At 39.5% G+C, this 23,374-nt stretch overlaps 3 protein-coding genes and 4 non-coding genes across 7 annotated transcripts in view; 2 read left to right on the forward strand and 5 right to left on the reverse strand.

Annotated features, from left to right (window-relative positions):
- Positions 1 to 1,417: 1,417 nt before the first annotated feature.
- On the forward strand, positions 1,418 to 6,513 carry dnase1l1l (deoxyribonuclease I-like 1-like). Its single transcript, XM_041273598.1, has 8 exons — positions 1,418 to 1,552; positions 2,149 to 2,237; positions 2,835 to 2,921; positions 3,219 to 3,331; positions 3,583 to 3,695; positions 4,292 to 4,449; positions 4,870 to 4,966; positions 5,265 to 6,513. The coding sequence occupies exons 1-8, from the start codon at positions 1,418 to 1,420 to the stop codon at positions 5,343 to 5,345; spliced, it is 873 nt and encodes a 290-aa protein (XP_041129532.1). The 3' UTR covers positions 5,346 to 6,513.
- An 88-nt stretch (positions 6,514 to 6,601) lies between these two features.
- LOC121328674 (60S ribosomal protein L10) lies at positions 6,602 to 15,075 on the reverse strand. Its single transcript, XM_041273599.1, has 6 exons — positions 14,976 to 15,075; positions 13,737 to 13,795; positions 12,171 to 12,278; positions 10,053 to 10,191; positions 8,288 to 8,450; positions 6,602 to 6,835 (listed from the first exon to the last, which is right to left on the reverse strand). Exons 1-6 carry the CDS (start codon positions 14,996 to 14,998, stop codon positions 6,680 to 6,682), a joined length of 648 nt encoding a protein of 215 aa, XP_041129533.1. The 5' UTR covers positions 14,999 to 15,075; the 3' UTR covers positions 6,602 to 6,679.
- Positions 7,310 to 7,444, reverse strand: LOC121329423. The gene has a single exon (XR_005951783.1). It is a non-coding gene; the product is annotated as a small nucleolar RNA SNORA70 (small nucleolar RNA).
- Positions 9,482 to 9,616, reverse strand: LOC121329420. The gene has a single exon (XR_005951780.1). It is a non-coding gene; the product is annotated as a small nucleolar RNA SNORA70 (small nucleolar RNA).
- On the reverse strand, positions 10,484 to 10,618 carry LOC121329422. The gene has a single exon (XR_005951782.1). It is a non-coding gene; the product is annotated as a small nucleolar RNA SNORA70 (small nucleolar RNA).
- On the reverse strand, positions 13,147 to 13,281 carry LOC121329421. The gene has a single exon (XR_005951781.1). It is a non-coding gene; the product is annotated as a small nucleolar RNA SNORA70 (small nucleolar RNA).
- A 6,161-nt stretch (positions 15,076 to 21,236) lies between the features above and the next one.
- Positions 21,237 to 23,374, forward strand: part of LOC121328360 (FK506-binding protein 5-like) — a 29,479-nt gene continuing 27,341 nt past the window's right edge. Inside the window, exons 1-2 of the mRNA XM_041272983.1 lie at positions 21,237 to 21,736; positions 22,317 to 22,370. Coding sequence (XP_041128917.1) covers positions 22,325 to 22,370 — 46 coding nt within the window. The 5' untranslated portion in view covers positions 21,237 to 21,736; positions 22,317 to 22,324. The remainder of the gene's footprint in view (positions 21,737 to 22,316; positions 22,371 to 23,374) is intronic.

Here is a 23,374-nt window from a genome sequence, read left to right on the forward strand (position 1 = left end):
CCAATAAAAAAAGACAGAGAAACTCTTGTCTAAATGGCTGATCTAACCTGTGTTACGTATATCTGTACCAGACATCTAGAACTGAAGAGGTAAAAAGCAATCACAGACATCACAAAATAAACCCAGTATTTGAATCAACAGAATGCAAAATTTGAAGGGCTTTAAATTGAGTTGTATAATAACTATTCACAATCAAATTAGATTGAGTCGGATTTTAGTTTATCTCACCAGCCTTCAAAACTTGCTGGTTTGTGTTGTTGGTGGTTACACAGCTCACCTCAAAACCAAGAGAATCCCAGAAAAACAATACTGTCCCTGTGGGACAGAAATAAAATGATTCTTGATGGTAAATCTCCCTCCCGACCTGTGAGGGCGCTAAGCAGCGAGAACAGAGTTCCTTGGACAGGCTGGCCTGACAGTTCTTTCCCAGGGTTCAAGGGAAGTTGGCCAGCCAGGAAGGGGGCGAGACTCCGTTGCAATAAAGCATTGACCCAGAAGGGAAACGACGTGGCAGCCGCAGATTGGTGAGGCGGTTGCACTCATTTACCAAGGGGTCATGTGTGACAGCATAAAAGGGGACGGAGAATCATAATCTGTTCCTTCAAATTGGTTTTGTGTGTATGAACCAAGAAGTCTTTAAAAACTCAAAAGGAAACAACAAACCCTAACTCAACACAGAAAGTAGGACCAAAGGGTACAGTTGGATATTAAGTGGAGATAGACTTAGGACAGAGGGAAGGAGACACTTCTTCACACAGTGGGGGGGGGGGGGGGGGGGGGGGGGGGATGGAATGGGTTACCAGTCATGTTGCTGATGGAGACACTTCATCACACAGAGAGTGGTGAGGGGATAGAATGGGTTGCCTAGTCATGTTGTTGCTGAAGGAGACACTTCTTCACACAGAGAGTGGGGAGGAGATGGAATGAGTCACCTAGTCATGTTGTTGATGCAGAATCACTGGGATCCTTTAAGACCCGACTTGATAAAGTTTTGTGATCAATCACCTAGTAAGAGGGGGAGAGCAGGTTCCAGGCTGTGTGAAGCTTGAAGCTCTGAGAGTAAAAGCAACTGGCTTGTGGATTGGAGGACACCCACTGACTTTCAGTTCTCCTGAGCTTTTGTGTGAGTTGCTGCAGTGAAGGAGCATAATTGGAGATTGTAAACTGGGGAGAAAATCAGGGTCAAATAATTGTGCATTAAAAAAAAAAGGTTAATATATAAAAATGATCCATAGAATATGCCACGCCTTGTATAAAGCAAGCCCACTGGTTGGTTGGTTCATATATCTGACTCCAGTCTAATTTCTATTATAGTTTTGCATACCGATCATACAATAAGGTCTCTAGCAAAGTGATTTATCTCGAAGGGGTTCAATAATGATCAGATTTGCATTTGCAGGTTGCAGCAAAACGCACAATGAAATCTGCAGCGTTGCTTTCGTTTGTGTGTCTCTGCAATGTTGGGCTCTCTTTTAAAATCTGCGCTTTCAACATTCAAAGTTTCGGAGAGACCAAGGCCGGCAACAAGCAAGTTATGACCACGTTAGTGAAGGTAAGTCTTTGAAAATGGCCATGGAAAAATTTGGAATGATTTTAGCAAAGTGCTTAGCATTGCATTCCATTGCATAATGCTAACGCCTTACAGTGTTGTGACTCGTTTTGCCTCTAATGATAAACAGGGAGCAATCGCTTTGTCAACAAAAAGATAATCAAAGCATAGGGGTCTGTAAGATGTTGCCTTCAAGTGGTGGTCCAAAATGATAGTTAGTATGGAAGCTGTTTCTTCTTTAATGGAACTACCATATACCCTGATAAAGTTTACCACTGGAAAGTTGCACAATTAGCTTTTTCTACTATACTATATACAGTTCTGGCCAAAGGTTTTGCATCACCTAGAATTTTAGGATTGAGACGTAATTAAAATAAAAAAAAACTAAACATTGCATACCAAGGTAAACTATGGTACACAGATAGTATAACCATGGAAAAAGCTAATTGTGCAAATCTACAGTGGTAAAAGTTCTAAAAGGTGCCAAGCTCTAGTTAAAAGAGTGACCCGTCCCTGTGCTTATGCTTGTGTTGAGCAGCATGGGGGATATTCTTGGTGATTTGTTGATTTGACTGCATTCTGACTCTATTCTTACCCAGATCATCTCGCGCTGTGACGTGTGTCTCATCCAAGAGGTGCGGGACGCCAAGGGTGAAGCTGTTTCGACACTCATGAAGGAACTTAGCAAGTAAACTATTTAAAATACATGGTGTTAACAATATAATCCTAGTAAACCCTACCCAGTGCGATAAATTTGAAGGTAAAGGAACGCCACTAAAATATTGATTCTCTTAAACAAGAATCTGTTTTTTGGCATATCTCATTTCTACAAGTGTTTCCACTAAGTGTCGTTCTCCACCTTGTCAGAATGCTTTGCAGTATTCCCGTGGCTGTGTGTGTCAGGAGCTGCGTCTGTGTTTGTGTCCACAGTCGTGGTCGATGCGCTGTCATCAGCATTTTCAGCCTTCTTAAAGAAGTAGTTTGCAATAGAAGAAGTATCTAATGCTTTTTTCATTGCAGCAAGAGGACTAGTGACTGAATCAGGCAGTTGTGCATGTGTGACTAATCAATGAATTATTATTCAATTAAAACCACTACTAAAAACCAAATACACGTTTATCACAATGTGTGCATCTTACATGTAAGAAAATGTGAGATCTACAAAGCGATGGCGATAGATGGAGTTAGTTTGTTAGACCTTGATTTGAAAACCTACTTAATCCAGATCTCATACACTATTTTGTAGTGCTGTTCAAATGATACTGTTCTTGTGACTTTTAAACAGGTTTGATCAATCACACCACTACTCATGTGTGGAGAGTAAAAGACTGGGCAAAAACAGCTACAAGGAGCAGTATGTCTTTGTGTTCAGGTAATGTCTTCTATCAGTTGAGTTACTGACAGCGATGAGTTAAAACACCACTGTGTCTCTGGTTGGGGTCTGGTTCTGTACCACCCATTTGGCATTTGGCCAGTGTCCTTTATGTAGTGCTGGGATCAGTATAGGGCGCAGTGCAGTCTCACCAGTGTGTTATACAGCCTCATCATCTCTTTTGATTTGTACTCTACACTTTTGATGACGTCACACAGACTAGACATTATCCTTGAGATGCCACTGAGGTATGAACGGATATAAAGAAGCAAATAGCGAGTCTCTTTCTCTCTGTAGGGATGACGTGCTGACGGTTCAAGACCAATTCCAGTATCCTGATACTCGGCAAGGCGACTCGGAAGCCTTTTCCAGAGAACCCTTTGCTGTGCGCTTCCACTCGCCTCACACAGGTTAGAGTTTACGTTGGATTAGGGGCAGAAGCACGGTACAGAGTTTGGCTACCCAGGGACTAGAATTGGACACAGTACTCCCAAGTACGATCTTACCAGTGTACTGTACAGCTGTGGCCAAAAACTTTGCATCAGCCTCTACATCATTTTGTAGTTTCTTTGATTATATGTTAAACAATATGGCCATAGCTGTGCAACCTCATCATAACCTCTACACTTCTGACGTCGCTCGTCTCTTTGTCTCTTTGCAGCAGTGAAGGACTTTGTCTTGGTGGCCCAGCACACATGTCCAAAGGCGGCCGTTCGTGAGATCGACGAGCTGTACCAGGTCTTCCAGGGAGTAAGGGGGCGCTGGAGAACACAGGTCAGGCACTTTCTTAGACTTCTGAAGTGGCCCTCAACAACCAGGTTACAGGATGAGGTCTATAAGTTGGGGAATTTTGCCTGGTGGTGACATCTAAAATGAATTATTTACTATATAAGTTGTTTCACCTTTAATGTAACTACCACAGGGGGTACAGTAATTTCAGAAATCAGCTTGTCTATTGCCAGATTCTTATTTATTTATTTTGCTTTTTGAAGCATTGAACCTTGCTTCTTGTGATCTCCTTCCAGGCTGGTTTGTGAAAATGTATTGTGGTGATGCCATGACCCTAAAACTAAAAATAATTATTGAGGAGACATTGTTAAAGTTTTTTAAATGCTAAAAAGGAGGTAACCTTAGCCAAGCTCAGAGACCAAGGCCAGAGGACATGATTTTAAAGTGGAGACACTTCTTTACAAAGCCTTGAGGGTATGAAGTGGGTTATATATGTTAGTGCCGGTGAATCAATGGGATCCTTTAAGACCCCCACAAGATAATTCAGATTAATCAGCCACTAAGAACCAGGCGAACATTGCAACTTTGTTGTTATCCTAGCAATGAAGTTTCTAACGCATTCTTGTTTGGCGTCTGTTCAGAATATCATGTTTTTGGGTGATTTTAACGCTGCCTGCAGTTACGTCACAGCAAAAGACTGGGACACGATTCGTCTGCGTAAAAATCCAGCTTTCAGCTGGCTGATTGGGGATGAGGAGGACACGACTGTGAGCGGGAAAACACAGTGTGCTTATGACAGGTAGGTGTGAGATAAGGCCATGACAACTGAATTAATCATAGCCCCTTTCACACTGGCATGCCCTACCTCGTACGTAGGTGTGAGATAAAGGCATTAAAACTGAGTCAAAGAACCTGAATTTATCTTTGTTTTACCCTTATGACAGTAGTGCAGAACTTATATCATGCACTACCACAATTTAGAAATGAGTTGTGGTTTTTTTGCTTGAATGGGCTATAACTGTATGGGAGCAGAACACAGAACCACTCAAGAAGGCAAACACCATAAAATTAAAGGAAATGTATTTTCTTTTTAAGCATTAAAGCATTTGAAAAATGCCACATAACCATACAGTCCCAAAATGTGAAAATGTTCAGCATTTTCAGGGGCTTGCATAAAGAACACATCCTTTTCATTAGTTTTGATGTTTTTATTTTGTAGGATTGTGGTCCACGGAAAGGAGTTTTTGGATGGGATTGTGCCAAACTCTGCCAGACCGTTCAACTTCAAGAAGATATTCAGACTCACAGAGGAAGAAGTAAGAATAAAACAATGCAAGGATGGAGAGGAAGTGGTCATATGTACTTCACATTCTTCCCATATCCATACTTTAAGGATATGGAAAGTTCTGAGATCAATCGGTTGCTGGGAACCTGATAAGCTTAAATGGGCCGAACGTCATCCTCTCTTTCGTAAACCACTATGTTCTAAGGTTCTTTTGAATGGGTTACCTCGTCATGCTGAGGCAGAATCACTTGGATCCTCAAAACTTGACATTTGAGAGAAATTACCATACATATAGAGAACAATCCGTGTGTATTTCTCTGCTGTTTCAGGCTCTGGAGGTGAGCGACCACTTGCCAGTTGAGGTGGATTTGAAACCGAGCCCCAGACAGCCTCTTCACAGTGAGCTGTAATGAACCCACGAGACAGAGACCAGGAGCAAAACACACCACAGCTGCGAAACCACCTTGCCACACTAGAGAAGCACCCTGTGTTTGATAGCCATGTCCCTCACAATACAGTTTAAACAAAAAAGTAGAACCTGTCCTATCCAATCCTGTAAGATACCTATTAAGCAATAGACCTCATTCACACAGGCTGCTGCTGCTGCCAACTGAACAGTATTGATGGAAACTGATCAATGCACATTTTATTAAGGGTCTAAAACAGTATATTCAGCTCATACCAGGACTGAAGATACAGTTGCTGACAAGATGTTGCATTTGGAAATTCAAATTCACTTTTTACACGCTGTCACTTAACTGTCCAGTTGAACCATGTTCAATAAAACAAGGGATTCATAGAATAATTATACTGTTAATGCTGAAACTATGTTTTGCTGACCTTCAAAGCCAGTTTGGGTTTGTGTGCATGCATTTGTTTCTATCTGGGGTTAACATGCAGTGCAAAAACCCATATTACTTTGGCATAGACTGAGAAAGCACAGCAAGAACTGTGTTTGGAATGCTGGTTAATGATAGGACAGAAGCTATTGAAGGGTTAGGAACAGCAGCATGGCTTACAAACTGATATTTCATTAACTCAGTACTGTACCAAAGGTCATGTTTAAAAAAAACATGCATGTTAACATCCAAGGTTTTTCAAAACTGTACATTTGATCCTTAAATCAAAGTATACACCTTGCAACAAACTGAAGACTAAAGTTTTTTTTGGAGTACTTATCTGGCAACATCTATTTGTTACTTGAATTCTCTTTATATTGTTACAATAACTTACATTTTGTTAAGCACACAAATGTTAAATCTAACTTAGTTCTGCAAACAGACCTTCAAATGCTTCTGACACCTCAATATAAACTAAACTACAGCCCAAAAATGATATATTTCTTGGCATTCTCCTCCCCATTATGTTAAAGCTCCATGTTCTGTGTTGAACTCCACTGGTCTGATTACAAATAACTTGACTGTCCTCAAAATAGGATTCAACAGTTTGTAGCAAAAACTATGCATTTCTTTCTTTGAAGAAACAGATTTAGACTATCAAAACAAATATACAGCATGCATTTCCAATTTAATTAATTTCCCCAAAAAGGTAAAGTTCCTTTGGTACTGAATGGGATAAAAACAAGTCATCTTGATTGATCCTGAAAATCTGGAACTTGTTCCAGACACTGTAAAAAACAGCAAGAAAAAAAAAGCGCAAGCGTGCATTTTGTATATATTTTTTATTGGTTTGTTTGCGGAACTGAACGGTCTCGCATGTACTGCTGTCTGCCGTGCTGCTGTGTTTATGCGGCGTGGAGAGCGCGCCATCTGGACAGGGGTCCGTGGTTAGGGATGTACTTCACCCCACAGCCATCAGAGATCAGACGCTTCTCCTTCATCATCTCATCGAACTCATCCGTGTTGAATTTGGTGAAGCCATACTTCTTGGAGATGTGGATCTGAGAGGAGAGAGGTAGTTAGCTCAACCGCTGAAGACACAAGGAAACTGAGCAGTGGTTCAAAACTATTTCTTAACGTGTCCGAGAGCAACTTGTACCACGAGGAGGAAACTGGCAATTTGGATGACCATATCCAACCTGTCAGTCATTTTTAACCCGTTTTTTTCGTGCACCTTTAACAAGAAAGTTATTTTACTCGTGGGGACACGTCCCTTGTACCTCAACGGGTTCTCGTAACCTCATTTCAGCATGAATTTACTTTGGAAATAAAACAGTTTCCTATTCCAGAGTATTAGACACTGCAAGTACAGCGCTGTAATGAAACCTGGGCATTTGGGGTGCAACTCTTCATTTTGTATCAAGGAATTGTGATGCTTTCTTTAGATGACACATCTTAGTAAGGGAAAAGTAAAAAAAAATAATAAAAAAAATAATAAGTAAAAGACTTTAGGCCACTTGCTATTTAATGCTACAAAATGTCTCAATGGTCCCTTGCAGCGCCCAACACGGTATAGCTGGGAACATACACAACCAGAGAGGTTACTGTCTGCAGCCATTGCACACCAGCACTCGACTGGCACGCAGACTGGTCGGCTTACTTGGCTGCAAAACACAGAAATGTAACCCTGAACTACTTCATGAAGCCAAGTCACAGTTGTAGAATCATACCAGCAGGGCGGTGTGTGGAACACCTAACATGAAGGGCTACATTTAAAGCTAAAGACTTAGTTTAAAACTGCATTTGAAAATATTTCAGTATTTCACTAAACGTTTAACTGAAACAGAAGCGGATTTTGCACTGCTTCTGTACGAGATACAAATGGGCAATTTTAAACCACTAACTGATTAGTGCATGTAAAAAAAGAGGTACCATTTGAAATAAAGTAAAATATGAAGACAACTTTACAAAGTGTTTGAGGACTTGTATGAAGGCGTAAATAGGAACTTGCTGAAGTAGGGGTGCAACAATACAGGACAAATGGTGTTTCCAATGGTCTTTATTAAAAGGAACTTATGGACGATTAAATCAGTACGTACTCATTAACTATAAAACTTATTCTTCACGGAAGAACCTTTCAGTGAACTTCAAAACAGGCCACATTGTGTTTCTGATCTGTTGTCAATTTAAAAAAGACAGAATGCAAGGGTCTCCAGCCCTGGTGCTGGAGAGCTACAGGGTCTTTTTCCTGTGTCAACTGATTGGCTTATGTCAAGATTAACATTTGTTCCACAGTTAATAGGCAGTAAAGACCCTTATAAAACCTGCAGGATCGGGGCTCTCCAGGACCTGGGTTGCAAACCCCTGCTACATACATACCTGTATTACGATACAATACATCATGCATCACTTACTCACCAATGCATAGTGAATTTCTACACCACATACAAAAAGGCAGCTTACCACTGTTTCCAGTCATGTGTATATGTTTGTACTGGGCTGAGCACACTCACCTTCTGGCGCCCGGGGAACTTGAACTTGGCGCGCCGGAGAGCCTCAATGATGTGCTCCTTGTTCTGAGCCTTGGTGCGGACAGACATGATCACCTGACCGATGCGGACTCTGGCCACGGTGCCCAGGGGCTTCCCGAACGCACCACGCATTCCTGTCTGGAGCCTGCAGGGGGAGACTCGGCAATCAGTTCACTCCTCTCAGGGCAGCAGGACTGTACAAGACGGGCATGATGATGTAGACAGTAAACAGAGTCGGGGTGGAGCGACAAGCTAATATCATGATACGAATCACCATCAGATGATGGTCCTGATGGGCTGCTTGTACAATGCTTGACAAAACAGACTTGCAGGGCTTCTGAAACTCTGTCCTGGGGACCCCCAGTGGCTGCTGGTTTTCATTCCAACCAAGCTCTCAATTACTTATAGACCCTTAATTGAACTGATAATTTGCTTAGACCTTTTTACTTGTTTTCAGCTCTTAAACGGTTGCAGTTCAAGTTACTTATACAATGTTACAGCTAACTTGAAATATGCAACTGTTCAAGAGCTGAAAGCATAAAAGGTCTAATCAAGCAAATTATCAGCTTAATTAAGGGTCTAGTTAAGTAATTGAGAGCTTGGTTGGAATGAAAACCAGCAGCCACAGGGGGTCACCAGGACCAAATTTGAGAAGCCCCGACTTGGGACTACTTTGTTTAGACAAAGAAAAAAATTCAGGGAACACTGCCATTTCTGCCACCCCCTCCCATGCTAGTCTGAATTCATTCCTCGTACCCCCAAAACAGGGACAGGCTGTTGTACTGTAAGGAATTTATCTGCATGAGTGCATAATGCATTTAAAAGTCCAGTTTCAAGAAGTTAACAGTAGGGGGTATTCCCACTCTCAAAATAAGTTTGAGACCCAGGTGTAAAGATATTGTACATTACAGCATTATCAATAATTATAACTTTATACACATCTACAGAAGGTCCTCATCATCAGGTAATTGCACAGGACCAGAACAGTTAATACACGTATAAAATATTTAGTTCATCAGATTATAGCCAAACACAAACTTCTGTATAAGGCTGAGTGTATGACAGGGAGTTTTAAAGTGGGACGGACAATCAAATGAAGGAAAGTCCACTTTTTTGGAAAACCCTAAAAGTTATCAGTTACGTGCAAGAAGAAATTGCTTAAATTATATTGTGAACAAATGTCTCAGTGGTCCCTTAGAGCGCCCAGCACGGTACAGCTGGGAACATACACAACCAGAGAGGTTACTGTCTGCAGCCATTGCACACCAGCACTCGACTGGCACGCAGACTGGTCGGCTTAATTGGCTGCAAAATGTCCCATCAGGTGGGCTGTATTTAAATCTCATGGCACCTGATGGTCTAAAAATAAAAATCATATTAAACATTAAAACAAAGCTGCCATTCAAAACTGAATCTCTACAATTATACAACAAATGATTGAGATAGAGTTATCTATCTATTACTAAAATTACTGCTTTAAAAAAACATTTTAACCATTACTTTTTAAAGAAGTCGTGCAGCTCTATGCAGTGTGTGTTCAACTATTTAAAGGAAGGAAGCGAACTAAACCAGCTGCCAGGTTCCTAAATGTAACAGGTAGTGACACCAAGGTGGTAAACGTTTGCTGTATTTAAAAAAAAAAAAGTATTTACACTTCAGAAACTGGAATCTTCACTGGGAACTGCATACTACATGGCAGTAGGAAATTCTGACATCTGCGATAACTGTGAAAAAACTCGAGCCTCACCTATCAGCTCCGGCACAGGACAACATTTTGTTGATGCGGATGACGTGGAAAGGGTGCAGCCGGACTCTGATGTGGAATCCGTCCTTGCCGCAGGTCTTCACCATGTACTTATTCGCACAGATACGAGCCGCTTCCAGGGCTAAGAAATAAAGACATCAGTGGCAGTTTCTAACTCCGCAACATACACCTTGTACTGAAACTCTAGAATAAGGGTACATACATAAGTCCAGTTATGGCAGCAAAACTTTTATTGCATAGTGGTTTCCCCCACTCCAGGTTTTACAAATCTTCAATAGCCAGATAGTAAAACTACAAAGTGGTAAAATTGCTATGCAATAAGAATGTTATTTCTCAGACCTGCGAGTACATATTTGTGCCAACCATACCCTTAATTTAAAAAGATCTATTAAAACAGCTACATAAATGCAAAAAAATGTCTCAGTGGTCCCTTGGAGCGCCCAGCACGGTATAGCTGGGAACATACACAACCAGAGAGGTTACTGTCTGCAGCCATTGCACACCAGCACTCGACTGGCACGCAGACTGGTCGGCTTAATTGGCTGCAAAACATCATAGAAATGTAACCCTGAACCATTTCATGATGCTTAAATATATAAAATATATAATCAGTTCTAGAATTCTACTAGCTTAACTGTGTGTGGAACACGGGGTTAGATTGCAGTCAAAAGATTTCAGTGTTTAAAACTGCAAATGGAAAATTCAGTATTTTACTAAACATCTAAACTGAAAACACTGGATTTTGCATTGCTTTAAGATACAGATTGGCAAACCACTTTAAATACTGCATATAAATGACACTAGAAATAAACACAAAAGTAAAATTGAACTGGACAAGTATTTTTTTTTCAAACTTGTATGAAGGTGTAAACAGTAGTTTACAAAAGTATGGGTGTAACAATACAGTATACCCTCGCTGGAACGGGCTTCACTATAACAAACTGGCCCTTGGACCCCAAATAAAAACAGATAATCCACACTGTCAATATCATTGTCTGTACGCACAGGATGCCACCTCCGCAGTGAAGGCAATCTTTTGTTTAACATAAAGGGTGCGTTGTGTAACTATGCATCCAAAAAATTTATTTTGCAACAAAGCTGGAAACTATACTGATCGTTTGGCAAAAAAAAAAAAAAGTTTAACACAGCCACCTCTGTCGTGAATATAGGTTGTCAAAAAGCACTCTTTTTGCTTGTTCAGCAACCATGCGGCAAAGCAAAACAAATTTAAAAACAAAAAATTGAGCTTATGAACTTTTCAAGTCTGGTTGATTTGGAATAAAAGCTCAGTGGGATCCTTTATGTTGGATTAAACTTTGGTGCACTTTGAAACTATTTGTGTCAGATTGATTTTGAAAAAGTTCAGCTTTAATTCAGATTTTTGCTTTTGTACTGCATTTAAATTCTTTAAAACAAACAGGAGAAAGCAAAGGCAGTATACTGCATACATGATGAACATGTACTTCTACTTGAATTCACAACCTCATTAACTTACTCCAACATCATTCATTTTGATTATCCAGTTGCTATAACGAACCCCTCGATATAACAAACAAAAGGCTTGGACCCCGGACAGGTTCGTTATAGTGAGGGTGTACTCTCACTATACAAAGCCCTTTTATTTTAAAACCAGATTTACCCGGAGACAGGGGCCTTGTTTACAAGGGGGTCCTGGGAAACAAGAATTACAACATAAACACATGTGGTTTTAAAATGAAAAAACAGCAGCAGAGAGACCAAAGAACAGAATAAAGACTACAATTAACAGCTGTCATGATGTTTCAGTAAAGTGTGAGAAATTTACGAACATGGCAGCCATTCAGCCCACCTGTGCTCGTCTGGTTCCTAGCAGCTGATTGATCTTAGAACATTATCAATTTGGGTCTTAAAGGATCCCAGTGATTCAGCATCAACACAACAAGGTAACCCATTCCACACCCTGTGTGAAGTGCAGCCTCTTTATTCCCCCTACATCTGTTGATATAGGGAGGATTTCAGGCATAGGCTTCTACTGTGAGGACCGAGGACTTGGGTACAGTAGTACAATAACTAACAAACTATCACTGTATAAAGTCAACCTTTAAAATCACACTGTCTCACCTTCAGAGGAGAGCTGCTCACACTCATCAGACACCATGTGTCCGCACAAGGGGAACTCATCTACCTTGGCCTTCTTCCTGCCCAGGTCGAAGATCCGGATCTTGGGGTCTGAAACACAGGTAAGGGGTTGGGGGAGCACAGGGTCAGTTCAGCTTCTGTTCATTTCACTTGTTTTTTAGAGTCAGTGTCAGATCATGTCTTTTTGTACTTTCAGCGTTCAGCATGTTGTAGGACAAGCAGCTTCAAATAAGAGCAAATCATATGTCCTACTGTAAATCAACCTTGAAAAAAAACTGCATCGGATTTAACCCTTTCATACATTACCACCTCATAACGGGACGAAAAAAAAAAAAAATGGAAATATTTGTGTCCAAAACCACTTTGCTGCCATCACAGGGTTACTGGAAAATATTTCTTTTTTTTTTTTACACTTACTGAATCCACCCTGCATTATACATGGTTTGTTTCATGGAAATAAGTATTTCAATTTACACTTTCATCTATTTAGTGACTGATCAAAAAAGCAAAGAATTTAGCTGTAGTGTCAGGGCACAGCAGTCTAGTCCTTTTTACTATTTCCCAAATTGGCCTCCATCATGAAAAAGGTTAATTACTGAATTTAGTAATGAGAGGCTGTTCAGCCAATCAGTGCTCAGCCAGTTCCAAGTAGCTGACTGATCTAAAAACTTCAAGATGAACATTTAGGTAACCCATTCCATACCCTCCCCACTCTGTGTGAAGTAACCCTCTTCCCTGTTTCATCTCCAGCTGTGTCCTCTGGTCCTGGTTTCTGTGCTATGCTTAACTGGTTAGGGTTAACTGTGTCAACTCCTTTTAAGAATCTAATTGAAGAGACACACTTTGATGCTGTCTAGAGCAAAACTGCTTTATTGGCCTGTTGTTAGTTAGATGAAAAGTAAATACTTAAAACTAGACTGAAATTTGCACCAGTCAGAATCTAGTCAGTGCTTTGAGGAAATGTCTCAATGGTCCCTTACAGTGCCCAGCACGGTATAGCTGGGAACATACACAACCAGAGAGGTTACTGTCTGCAGCCATTGCACACCAGCACTCGACTGGCACGCAGACTGGTCGGCTTAATTGGCTGCAAAGTTGAAATGTAACATTTTACTGGGACAGAAAGGTGGTCACTTTGAAGCAGTCAGATAATCTGTTGGACTATAGCCACAAACCATTTCGGCCAAACACAAAGCCACTTTCAGGAACAGCAGCTTGAAACCTGCTTCCAGGAGACCTAGTTTGAGGTTGCTGTATCAAACCCCAAGTCTCCCTGATTAAAAAAAAAAAAAAAAAAAGTTTACCATGCTTTCTAAACTTCTTAAACATGGATACAATTCTAGTGTCAAGTACCATTTCCACGTGGTTGACTGAAGACAAGCTTTGAACTGCACTGGCTGGTTTCATAAACTGGGCCCACCTGATGTGATTAAGTAATCCAAAATAAGTACTAAAAAAAAAAATCGGGGTCTGTGAAACCTGCTTCATGAAATTAGCAAAAAATATTTGTCCAATTATATTACGTTTGTAAGGTAGGAAACTACTTACCAGGCACACCCCTACAGAACCGAGACTTCGGGTAGGGCTTGTTTTTACAGTATCTGTAACTGAAAAAAAAGTTTTAACACGTCACACCTTGGAAACGGCATAAACCAACCTAAAATCAGGTTGCGTCATTTGATAATGGGAGCTCTCCAATCTATGCCACTTTCATGCTACATAAGAAGCCACCAGCATTTAGTCTACTAAATCTTTAAGACCGGTTAACACCAGCTCGACCGAGGATAAAACCAGTCGATATTATTTCAGAGATCTCCCCGCAAGAACTCAAAGCTATACCGAATGGTAGCTGGAACATCAGCCGCCGTGGTCCTCATCTGAGGACAGGCTACTCAGTAAATTTTGGAGCATTTAACTGCCATATAAGACGTATTCTGATTCTCTATTATAACGTATTTTGTTAACCGCAGAAGTCTAAACGGAACGTACCAAAAAACTTAAATACAGCTTGTGTTCCGTTTTCCAAATAACGGAAGCGTGGTTCTGGAGGAATAAGCTAGCTACGTTTAAAATAAAACAAACAAACAAAATAACGTGTACATTGTGTGCTGTAAAGCGGACAACAGTAACCATAGCGCTCGGGCCGGTAGGCCTTACACGCCAGCGAATAAAACACGTGTGTTTCAAAATGACTTAGTAGATTTCCTCTTACGTACGGATGCTAGAACCATTTATTTTACAAAAGTTACAATACTTAAATTCGGCAGCTAACTTTCACATGCAACGCTACAGCGTGCACTGGGATCCGGTTATCCAAGTTATAGCTTGCATTAATTCGTGTTATACATCTCCGCTTTAGTTCTCTCTAGCTCGTTTGTTAGTATCGAAAATGTATGTCACAGTGAAATTAATTGCTAAAGGCGTTTATTAATACTAGCCCTTTCGATTTTTCCATTCTAACGCGTGTGTGGACAACGTTTAAACGTCAATTTATACAAAAACTGATTAATACTGTACTTTGAATACAGGAATTGTACGAAAAGACGCGAGTTGGCAGAGAAAGTTAAGCCTCTCGTCTTCCCATGAAGATTTATTTCTCATACCTAACAAATTTTGTTGTTAAAAACTTTGTGCTACAAATAAAATAATCCTTAATAAGCGAAGTGCTGCCCTGAAACTGTGCTATTTAAAAAGGCCGCAGCATATGCATGCACATGGCCGCTTCTTCAGCCATTTTCAACGCGGCTTTTCCCTTCAAAGCCCATAGCGCTGGACATTTTCACTCACCAACGAGCAGGTCGTCGGCCCATGGCTACAACCTGCAACGAAACACAAACAGAAGACTTTAATAATGAGAAATGTAACTTTTCCGAAACTTAAAATGATATTTTATTTGCTCTATTCGGCTACTTTGTGGAGAGCGACAAGACCCGAGCTGCCGCCCCAACTCACCTAATGGAGGAAAGAGAGCGAGGCGGGACGTCGCTGCGTCACTTGCTATGCCAGCGCGAATAGTTTTATTTAGATTCGTACGCTGTTTTTAAATTCGTGGTCGCTTTTCAGAACACGTTCCCAGTTAAACGTCTGTTTTTACTGGTAATAATTAAAAATATCTTTTTTTTTTTTTTTTTTTTAAGAAATGCCTCCAAAGATGTTATCATACTTCCTGGTAATTAACGACTTCATCCGGTCCAGGTGGTATCTGGGACTTGTAGTCTTATGGGATTATTCATCAGACCGATTGAGTCAGCCTGAACTTTTTTTTTTTAATTTGGCCCTTGGTTCTGGAGGGAATTGCAACGAGCTAACGGCATGTGGTCAGTACGGAGGACAGCACGGACGATAAAGATTGCAGACCGTTTCAATTGCACGAATTGAGCAACTCCAGATAGCTTTCAATTAGCGTTAACGGTTCTCTCGGTTATCGGCTTGTAAATATGGTATTCAGTCCAGTGATTTTGTTAGAGCTGTGGCAATTTGTTACGAATAGAAACATGACGTGTATTTTCAAGGTATTAAACAAAGCCCGTTTATATATATATAAGAAAGGATAGCGTTAACGTAGGAGGCTGTGTGGGGCGGTAGTTAAAGGAAGGGGGCTCGTATAAGAGGCCCCGGGTTCAAATCCGGGCTCACTAACTTACTCTGTGATCTCTAGCAAATCACTTCATTTCCTTTTGCTCCGTCTTTCGGGTGAGACGTTATACGTGACAATGCAGCTGAAAGATTGGTCTCTCTAATTTGTGCTGACTATTCTTTTTAACTTCATGTACTCAATAACGTTTACTTAGAACTTAAATAGCACCCCGATTTAGTGCTTAAAGGCTAAGTTAAGCTCATATATTAAATTTTTTTATTTAAAAACGAGCTGTAAAATGCGGCTTATAATTATACACAGATAAATACAATGGAGAAAGGAACAAAAGACAGCTATTGCATAGCAATATATTCAATTCCTGGCCTTCTGTCAGTTTAGTAAGACACCCCGGGGCTTGTTCCCTGTACACTGGGGCTAATCCTGGCCCTGGGAACTCCAGTATCTGGTTTTCATTCCAACTGAGTTCTCAGTTACTTAATTAAACTCTTCATTGAACTATTCATTAGCTTAATTAAACCCTTTTAATTGTTTCCAGCTTTTAAACAGTTGTAGATTTCAAGTTAACTGTACAATTTTATAAGGAATTTGGAGGATAATTAACACGGTGGTTTTTCTTAAAAGACAAACCTGTTATTTTTGCTTATTTTTACAGTAATGATTACTAGTTGTTTCGTTGTTTACAATAGTGTTCAATCTTGCTGTAGATACAGACTATTACACTGTAAATGTACAACGCATTGTAACAATTAAAAGCATAAGAAAACTGGAAACACACATAGTAATTTTCTTCGCGCTTTATTGTGCTGCCGGCTTTATATTCAGAACAGTTTAATACTCCAATTTACTTGTATGATAATAAGCGATTTTTATCTGATTCCCTGCAATTTAGTTCAATGACCACCAGATGGGGGTGTTTCATAAAAAATGGCACACGTGTAACGGCACACTGTAAATTCTCTTTGCATTGCTCTGTATGCTATATTGTACAACTGGACTTTCTATCTGGAACAAACACCCAGGAACTCGAGAGCGAATTTCAGCGCGCTACAGCCGACCTCTAATTTGCATAATTAGACCTTTTTTTAAAAAAACAAAAAAACAACAAAAAAAAACAAACTTGTTTTCAGCTTTTAAACAGTTGCAAGTTCAAATTTGCTATAACATTTTATAAGCAACATGCAATGTGCAACTGTTCAAGAGCGGAAAACCATTAAAAAGCTCTATTTAAGCAAATTATCAGTGCAATTAAGGGTCTAGTTAATTAATTCAGAGCTCAGCTCGAATGAAAACCAGCAGACACAGGGAGTACCCAGGACTGGGGTTTGGAAGACCTGATCTAAGGGACAAAGGCCAGCCCAGCAGGTGTCCACTTTGGACTGTAATTAAACTTCCAGCCAGGTACTGCAGCAGCCAAGTCCTTCATTTTAACTTTTAAAGTGTTCCAAAAAAACCCTGTAGTGTTTACAAGAAACACATGGCTTTACTTGGCTGTTTCACTCCTTTTCTTCACACATCATAGGTCGACCAACTAGGGAATTACTTTTTCTTCTGGAATGTTTGCTAGGAGCAGCTGAATTGCTCTGACTGAAAGGAGTGGGGTATTGCAGGAACAGAAAACTAACAGTGTTGCAATGGAGAGTGTCATCTGGATCCTCAGAAGAGAAATGTTCTTTCTCCTGGCAAACGCGCCAGAGTAAATGTTGAGAGATGTATCCTCCGGTAGCTTTAATTGAAAGGCAGCTGCTTTTATTAGAATGACAGATTCTATTAATAACAATAGACTTTCCGATGGGATTATCCTGACCATAGAGCCTGCTGGCCCTAGAGATACTGCAGCTATCTTGCTAGTAATAGTGGGTTTCCAAACAGTAAAACTGCAGCAGCATTTCCTTTCCTGGCAACTGCAATGACGCTGCCATTTCTATTATAGTTTGCGCTCACTCTAAGAAGGTGAGCCATTCAGTGAAAGAACCCACTTCACGGCACGCTCAGTTCCGCTACCCCTGAGCAGCTGGGAGCTGCAGAGCGGATTTCATTGGTGATCTGAGCGAGTGGAAAAAAATCTCACTCTGAGTTTCAGCCCACCCCAGGCCTTGATGGCTATCCAGTTAGTTTACACCCCTTAAGCGAGCCTAGCTAGCTAAATAACTCCATAACCTTTACAGTTTTGAAGGTAGAGTTTTGAAAGAAACACATGATATTTGCTCCTACACTTGCTTAAAGAAATCTCTGTTTGCAAGTCATGATTTCAGTTAGCGTTGCACTTGCTTGGTCACCTGGAGGGTTAAATTGTCCCCCGCCCCTTCATAGGTTTCTTTAACCAATCAGCTGCTTCCCCTGTTGACAGACATGCTTTAAGCCAATGACCCAGATGACTGCTGAGATCACCCAGGAAGTGCAAACAGATAACCAGAGAACAAGGCAGAGAAACTAAGAACTTCCTTTATCCTTCAATAGTACTGGATATCATGTTTAAAAATGAGAATATATGTGTGCTACAGCATGTGTCTATTTAAACAATCAGGACCAATTTAGCTAATAGAAGAACAAAAACAGGTTAGATGAACCCAACTATTTTGTTAGCTACTAGCTAATTATATTAATAAGGGAGGGCTTTATACTGAGCTACAAATATATTTACGTGGCATGAGCATATGGATTTGTCTTGTATATTTTATTTACTATGTCTACTTGAGTAAAGCAAGGTTCTGGTCTATCCAAAGCTGCAACCAGCTTGAATACAAATGATTCTCACTGTCAGCAACTAGACAGTGCGGGGAAGCAATCACAAAGGCAAACAGAATGCTAGGGTCTAGAGCCAAAAGTGTACAAATCAATTGTGGTTATGATGAGGTTGTATAATGCACTGGTGAGACCGCACTTGGAACATTGTGTTCAGTTCTGGTCACGACGGCACCAAAGAGACAGTGTGGTCCTGGAGAGAGTCCAGCGACGAGCAACCAGACTAATCCCAGCAGGGCTTAAAGGAGTGAGCTACGAAGAGAGGCTGAAAGGACTGGATCTATTTAACCTGGAACAGAGAAGAATTGATTGATGTCTTTAAAATCTTAAAAGGACACAATGCTTTAAACATGACGCAGAAGCCAGGAGCAGACAACACGGCTGGCATGTGGAAATAATAATTTCTTAGTACAATAAATAACCAAGAACAACAATATTATCACCAACGTAATAATCTAATATTGTTCCGACCTTAATACTTCTTTTTATATGGGTGAATATTGAGCTGATAGTTTCAGTATGGTCTGTATGGTAACAGATGGCAGTTCTCAATTTAACAGCTCCTTCTCCTGCCCAGTTTGCATTCCTTCCAAACCTGAGTTTCTTTAATAAAAGTTTAAATAAGAATATTTTTTAGCCCATAGCTAGTGTACAAATCAAGGTATTAGAAGAGTCTAAATATTTATAGAGTTGATTTTGCCTTAGAATGATAAGGCATTTGAAATAACATCTTAGTTCTCTCGGTGCTGAATTACCACTGTATGATGTTTGCATCATACTTATTTAAATTACTCAACTACTGTGTTATTTGTAGTTCTAGCTGCCTGCCATAGACATGTGTAATGTAGGCTAGATCAGCTAAGCAGAAAAAAGAGCCAGCGGCCACCTAGTGCACATTTACTTTTTTAAATCTGATCATCATCTTTAAACAACTTCTTCAGTACAGCTCTGGCCAAAAGTTTTGCATCCCCCTTTAGAATGAACCAATTTTGCTTCATAAAGTCAAATGAAACCTGCTGAATAATGTCACCTTGTTAACATATTGAATTGCACACCGCTTTAATAGTTTTCCAGATACTTCACGAAAAACTGACAATTGAAAAATGTGACACTTTGAAATCTAACATTAAATACTGTACTACTATTATGGCTTCCAGTAGACTTTTGTGATATAATTTTGTAGTTTCTTTGATTACCAGATGCTACATAAAAGATCTAAATTATGTTCATATAGCTTTTTTTAAAACCTAAAATTTTTTCAATCCTAAAATTCTAGGTGATGCTAAACTTTTAGCCAGAGCTGTATATTTAGGTTTGGTGAATATTTGTCATGAAGATTTAGTGTTAAATTATTTAAGGCCATCACCCCCTAAGTTTGACCAAAGGAATATAGTGACTCAAATTATCTGGCAAACCCAATACTTAAAAATAACAACTACATGACAAATGTGAAGCAATAACAATATATAAAAACTGTGGTAAAGCAAAGCAGTTTATTGAATTCTGAACAGCTGGATGAATAAAGAAGTGATTCAGTTATGCAGGGTACAAAGTTATAGAATTACATCAATCAGAGAAAATAATCAAACAGTTGACCAGAAAAAATAGCTTACCATCTTACAGCTCTGCAGAAATCAATTAGTTTAACATCTTACAGCTCTGCAGAAATCAATTAGTTTAACATCTTACAGCTCTGCAGAACTCAATTAGTTTAACATCTTACAGCTCTGCAGAAATCAATTAGTTTAAGATCTTACAGCTCTGCAGAAATCAATTAGTTTAACATCTTACAGCTCTGCAGAAATCAATTAGTTTAACATCTTACAGCTCTGTGGAAATCAATTAGTTTAAGATCTTACAGCTCTGCAGAAATCAGTTAGTTTAACATCTTACAGCTCTGCAAAAATCAATTAGTTTAACATCTTACAGCTCTGCAGAAATCAATTAGTTTAACATCTTACAGCTCTGCAGAAATCAATTAGTTTAACATCTTACAGCTCTGCAGAAATCAATTAGTTTAACATCTTACAGCTCCACAGAAATCAATTAGTTTAACATCTTACAGCTCTGCAGAAATCAATTAGTTTAACATCTTACAGCTCCACAGAAATCAATCAGTTTAACATCGTCCAGCTCTGCAGAAATCAATTAGTTTAACATCTTACAGCTCTGCAGAAATCAATTAGTTTAAGATCTTACAGCTCTGCAGAAATCAATTAGTTTAACATCTTACAGCTCTGCGGAAATCAATTAATTTAACATCTTACAGCTCTGCGGAAATCAATTAGTTTAACATCTTACAGCTCTGGTCAAAAGTTCAAATCACCTAGAATTTTAGGACTGAGACATAATATATATATATGAACATAATTTCTTTGATTACATCATGTAATCAAATAAACTACAAAATGATAACACAAAAAGTCTACCGGAAGTAGTAGTTCATGTTAAATTTCGAAATGTCACATTTTTTCATTTTTGTTAGTTTTTTGTTAAGCATACAGAAAACTACAAAGCAGTGTGTTATTCAATATGTTCACATTACATTATTCACCAGGTTAGTCACTTATGAAGCAAAATCTGTTCATTCTATAGGGTAATGCAAAACTTTCGGCCAAAGCAGTAGAGCACCCAATTTGTGTCAATGTCATGTCAACCTGTTAATACTCAGCGCAGTTCCTTAAACGTTAGTTGAGGGTTGGGTTCTTTTCATAGCAGTGCAAGGTAGAGTGGGGAGGTTGTCTGCTCATCTGTGTCTCTTCGCTTTTTCAAACTGCGTTCCTTTTACTATGGGATATTTCACTAAGAGTCGTGGCTGACTAAACTCGGCTTTAATGCAAGTTGCTTGCTTCCAATAACAGCACAATCAGGCAGGCGTCCCAGGTCACATGACCGCTGCGGCACAGACGAGAGAGGGGAAATGAGCAGTAACCACAGAACACTGCCTTAGCAACAGGTGGTGCAAAGGGGCCACTTTAATTATTTGGAGGGGTTTGGAGATTCAAGAAAATAACAAGAATTGACTTTTTTTAGAGACATTTTCTGCAGAAAACGGCATTCCGAAGAACTTCGCCGTTGGTTTGAAAGAGCCTTGTCTTCTTACCTGCTTCTCTCAAAGGGCTCCTGTTTTGGATTTCCTGTTGCCGAGCAGAAGTGTTTGTTTTAATTGTTCTCGTCGGAACTCCATCTTGAGCAGCTGTCAAAACAGGTGCTGTATCTGCTTGTACTCAATTGCACTGAAGTCTTGATATTAAGACCAGGGTCAAGTGGTCTTAAGAAGATGTGGCCTTACTACTGATAGAATGGCTTGTAAAAAATAAATAATATAATGCCAATGAATATTTTAAATATTCTTAGTTTAGCCTTTTTGATTAAGCCTTTTTTGTTTCTAGGCCATTTTAACCATTTTAGATATGAAACACCATATTCTAGCAGGGTGATAATGATAAGCACTGATTGACTCGTGCCGATGGCCTTAGCTGTAATCCTTTTTTTAAATCTAACAAAAATAACTATAGTACTAGCTACTGAAAAATGTAATCTGATTACAGTTACAAGTTACCCTAAAAATGTAATCCAATTACAGTAGCAGATTATATGTAAATATGTTAGTCTCCAAAATTGGCCTTTAAAGTTATGGATGAAATACCTACATTCTCATCACAGAAGCATCATGTGCAATATACAGAAGCTTGGGTAAGGCTGTGACTTGAAATGGTCGATTTCATAAAATGATTCACATTATTCTAGTGATACACTAATAATTCATTATTTCTTTAATACAATAGGTTTAAGAATGGATAAAAAATTCGAAGACTTTCTGAATGAAGCATTCAACACTGGTAATTATCATTCCTTATTATCTTTTTTTATGCTTCATTTAGTTATGGTACTCATAAAATGTGATATACTGGCTGCAATGGAGTGGAAGGAAGGTCATTTATCTTCATGCCTCAAGTCTGCCCTGGACTGGAGGGAGCACCCTTTCTCTTAGGGGAGTGAGAGAGGGAGGGAAGTGTTCAGTTGTAGACTGCAGATTGTAAATCAATGAGATAAGAGTTTAATAGGTTCACTGACAGAAAAGATTTATAAACTTATAAAACCAATCAAAGCCATCGCTTGTAAAATAGTTTTTTAGGGAGCGCTAAAACCTTGTAAACCTGTTATATAAATAACAAAGAGCCAGAAAAATTCAGAACTGCAAAGTTTATTATTGTATAATTAAAGAGGTAAAGTAAATATGCATGTGTGTGTATACAGATAGATAGAAAGATACGTAGCTAGATATGCATATATATAGATATGAATAACAAAGAGCCAGAACGAAGGAATTGGAGTTGGGAATTGTTTTTAAAAAGGAAATGGATTGGAATTGAAAAACAGGAATGAACACTTTTTACAATCCCCGGGGAGCAAGTACTGCCTGCCTTATACAGATCAACATCACTTGTTACAAAGGAACACAAAATGAATACGGGTAATTAACTACACATGAATTAACAGGGGGGCTGGATTTAAAAGTGACTTCAGAAGTGGACCCAATATTCACGTGTTGTTCCATTATTTTAAAGTGTTACCTTCTGAAGTAGGGCAAGGGCACTAGAACTAAGGGTGCTGGGGGTGCGGCAGCACCCCCTGGCTTTGCAGGGCTTCCATCATATACAGGGGTTACAGTTTTGTTCAATGGCTTTCAGCACCCCCACTTTAAAAATTGTTGCAGTGCCACTGAAGTAGGGTGGTCTAAAATCATACAGATATCATTTCTGACCAATTACTAAACCTTGTAAACAGCAATCTCTGTGGAAACCACAATCAAATGACAGGGAAAGCAAATAATAGATATGAA

Source organism: Polyodon spathula, chromosome 16 (genome assembly GCF_017654505.1).
Source record: "Polyodon spathula isolate WHYD16114869_AA chromosome 16, ASM1765450v1, whole genome shotgun sequence".
In the NCBI taxonomy this organism is placed as follows: Eukaryota; Metazoa; Chordata; class Actinopteri; order Acipenseriformes; family Polyodontidae; genus Polyodon; species Polyodon spathula.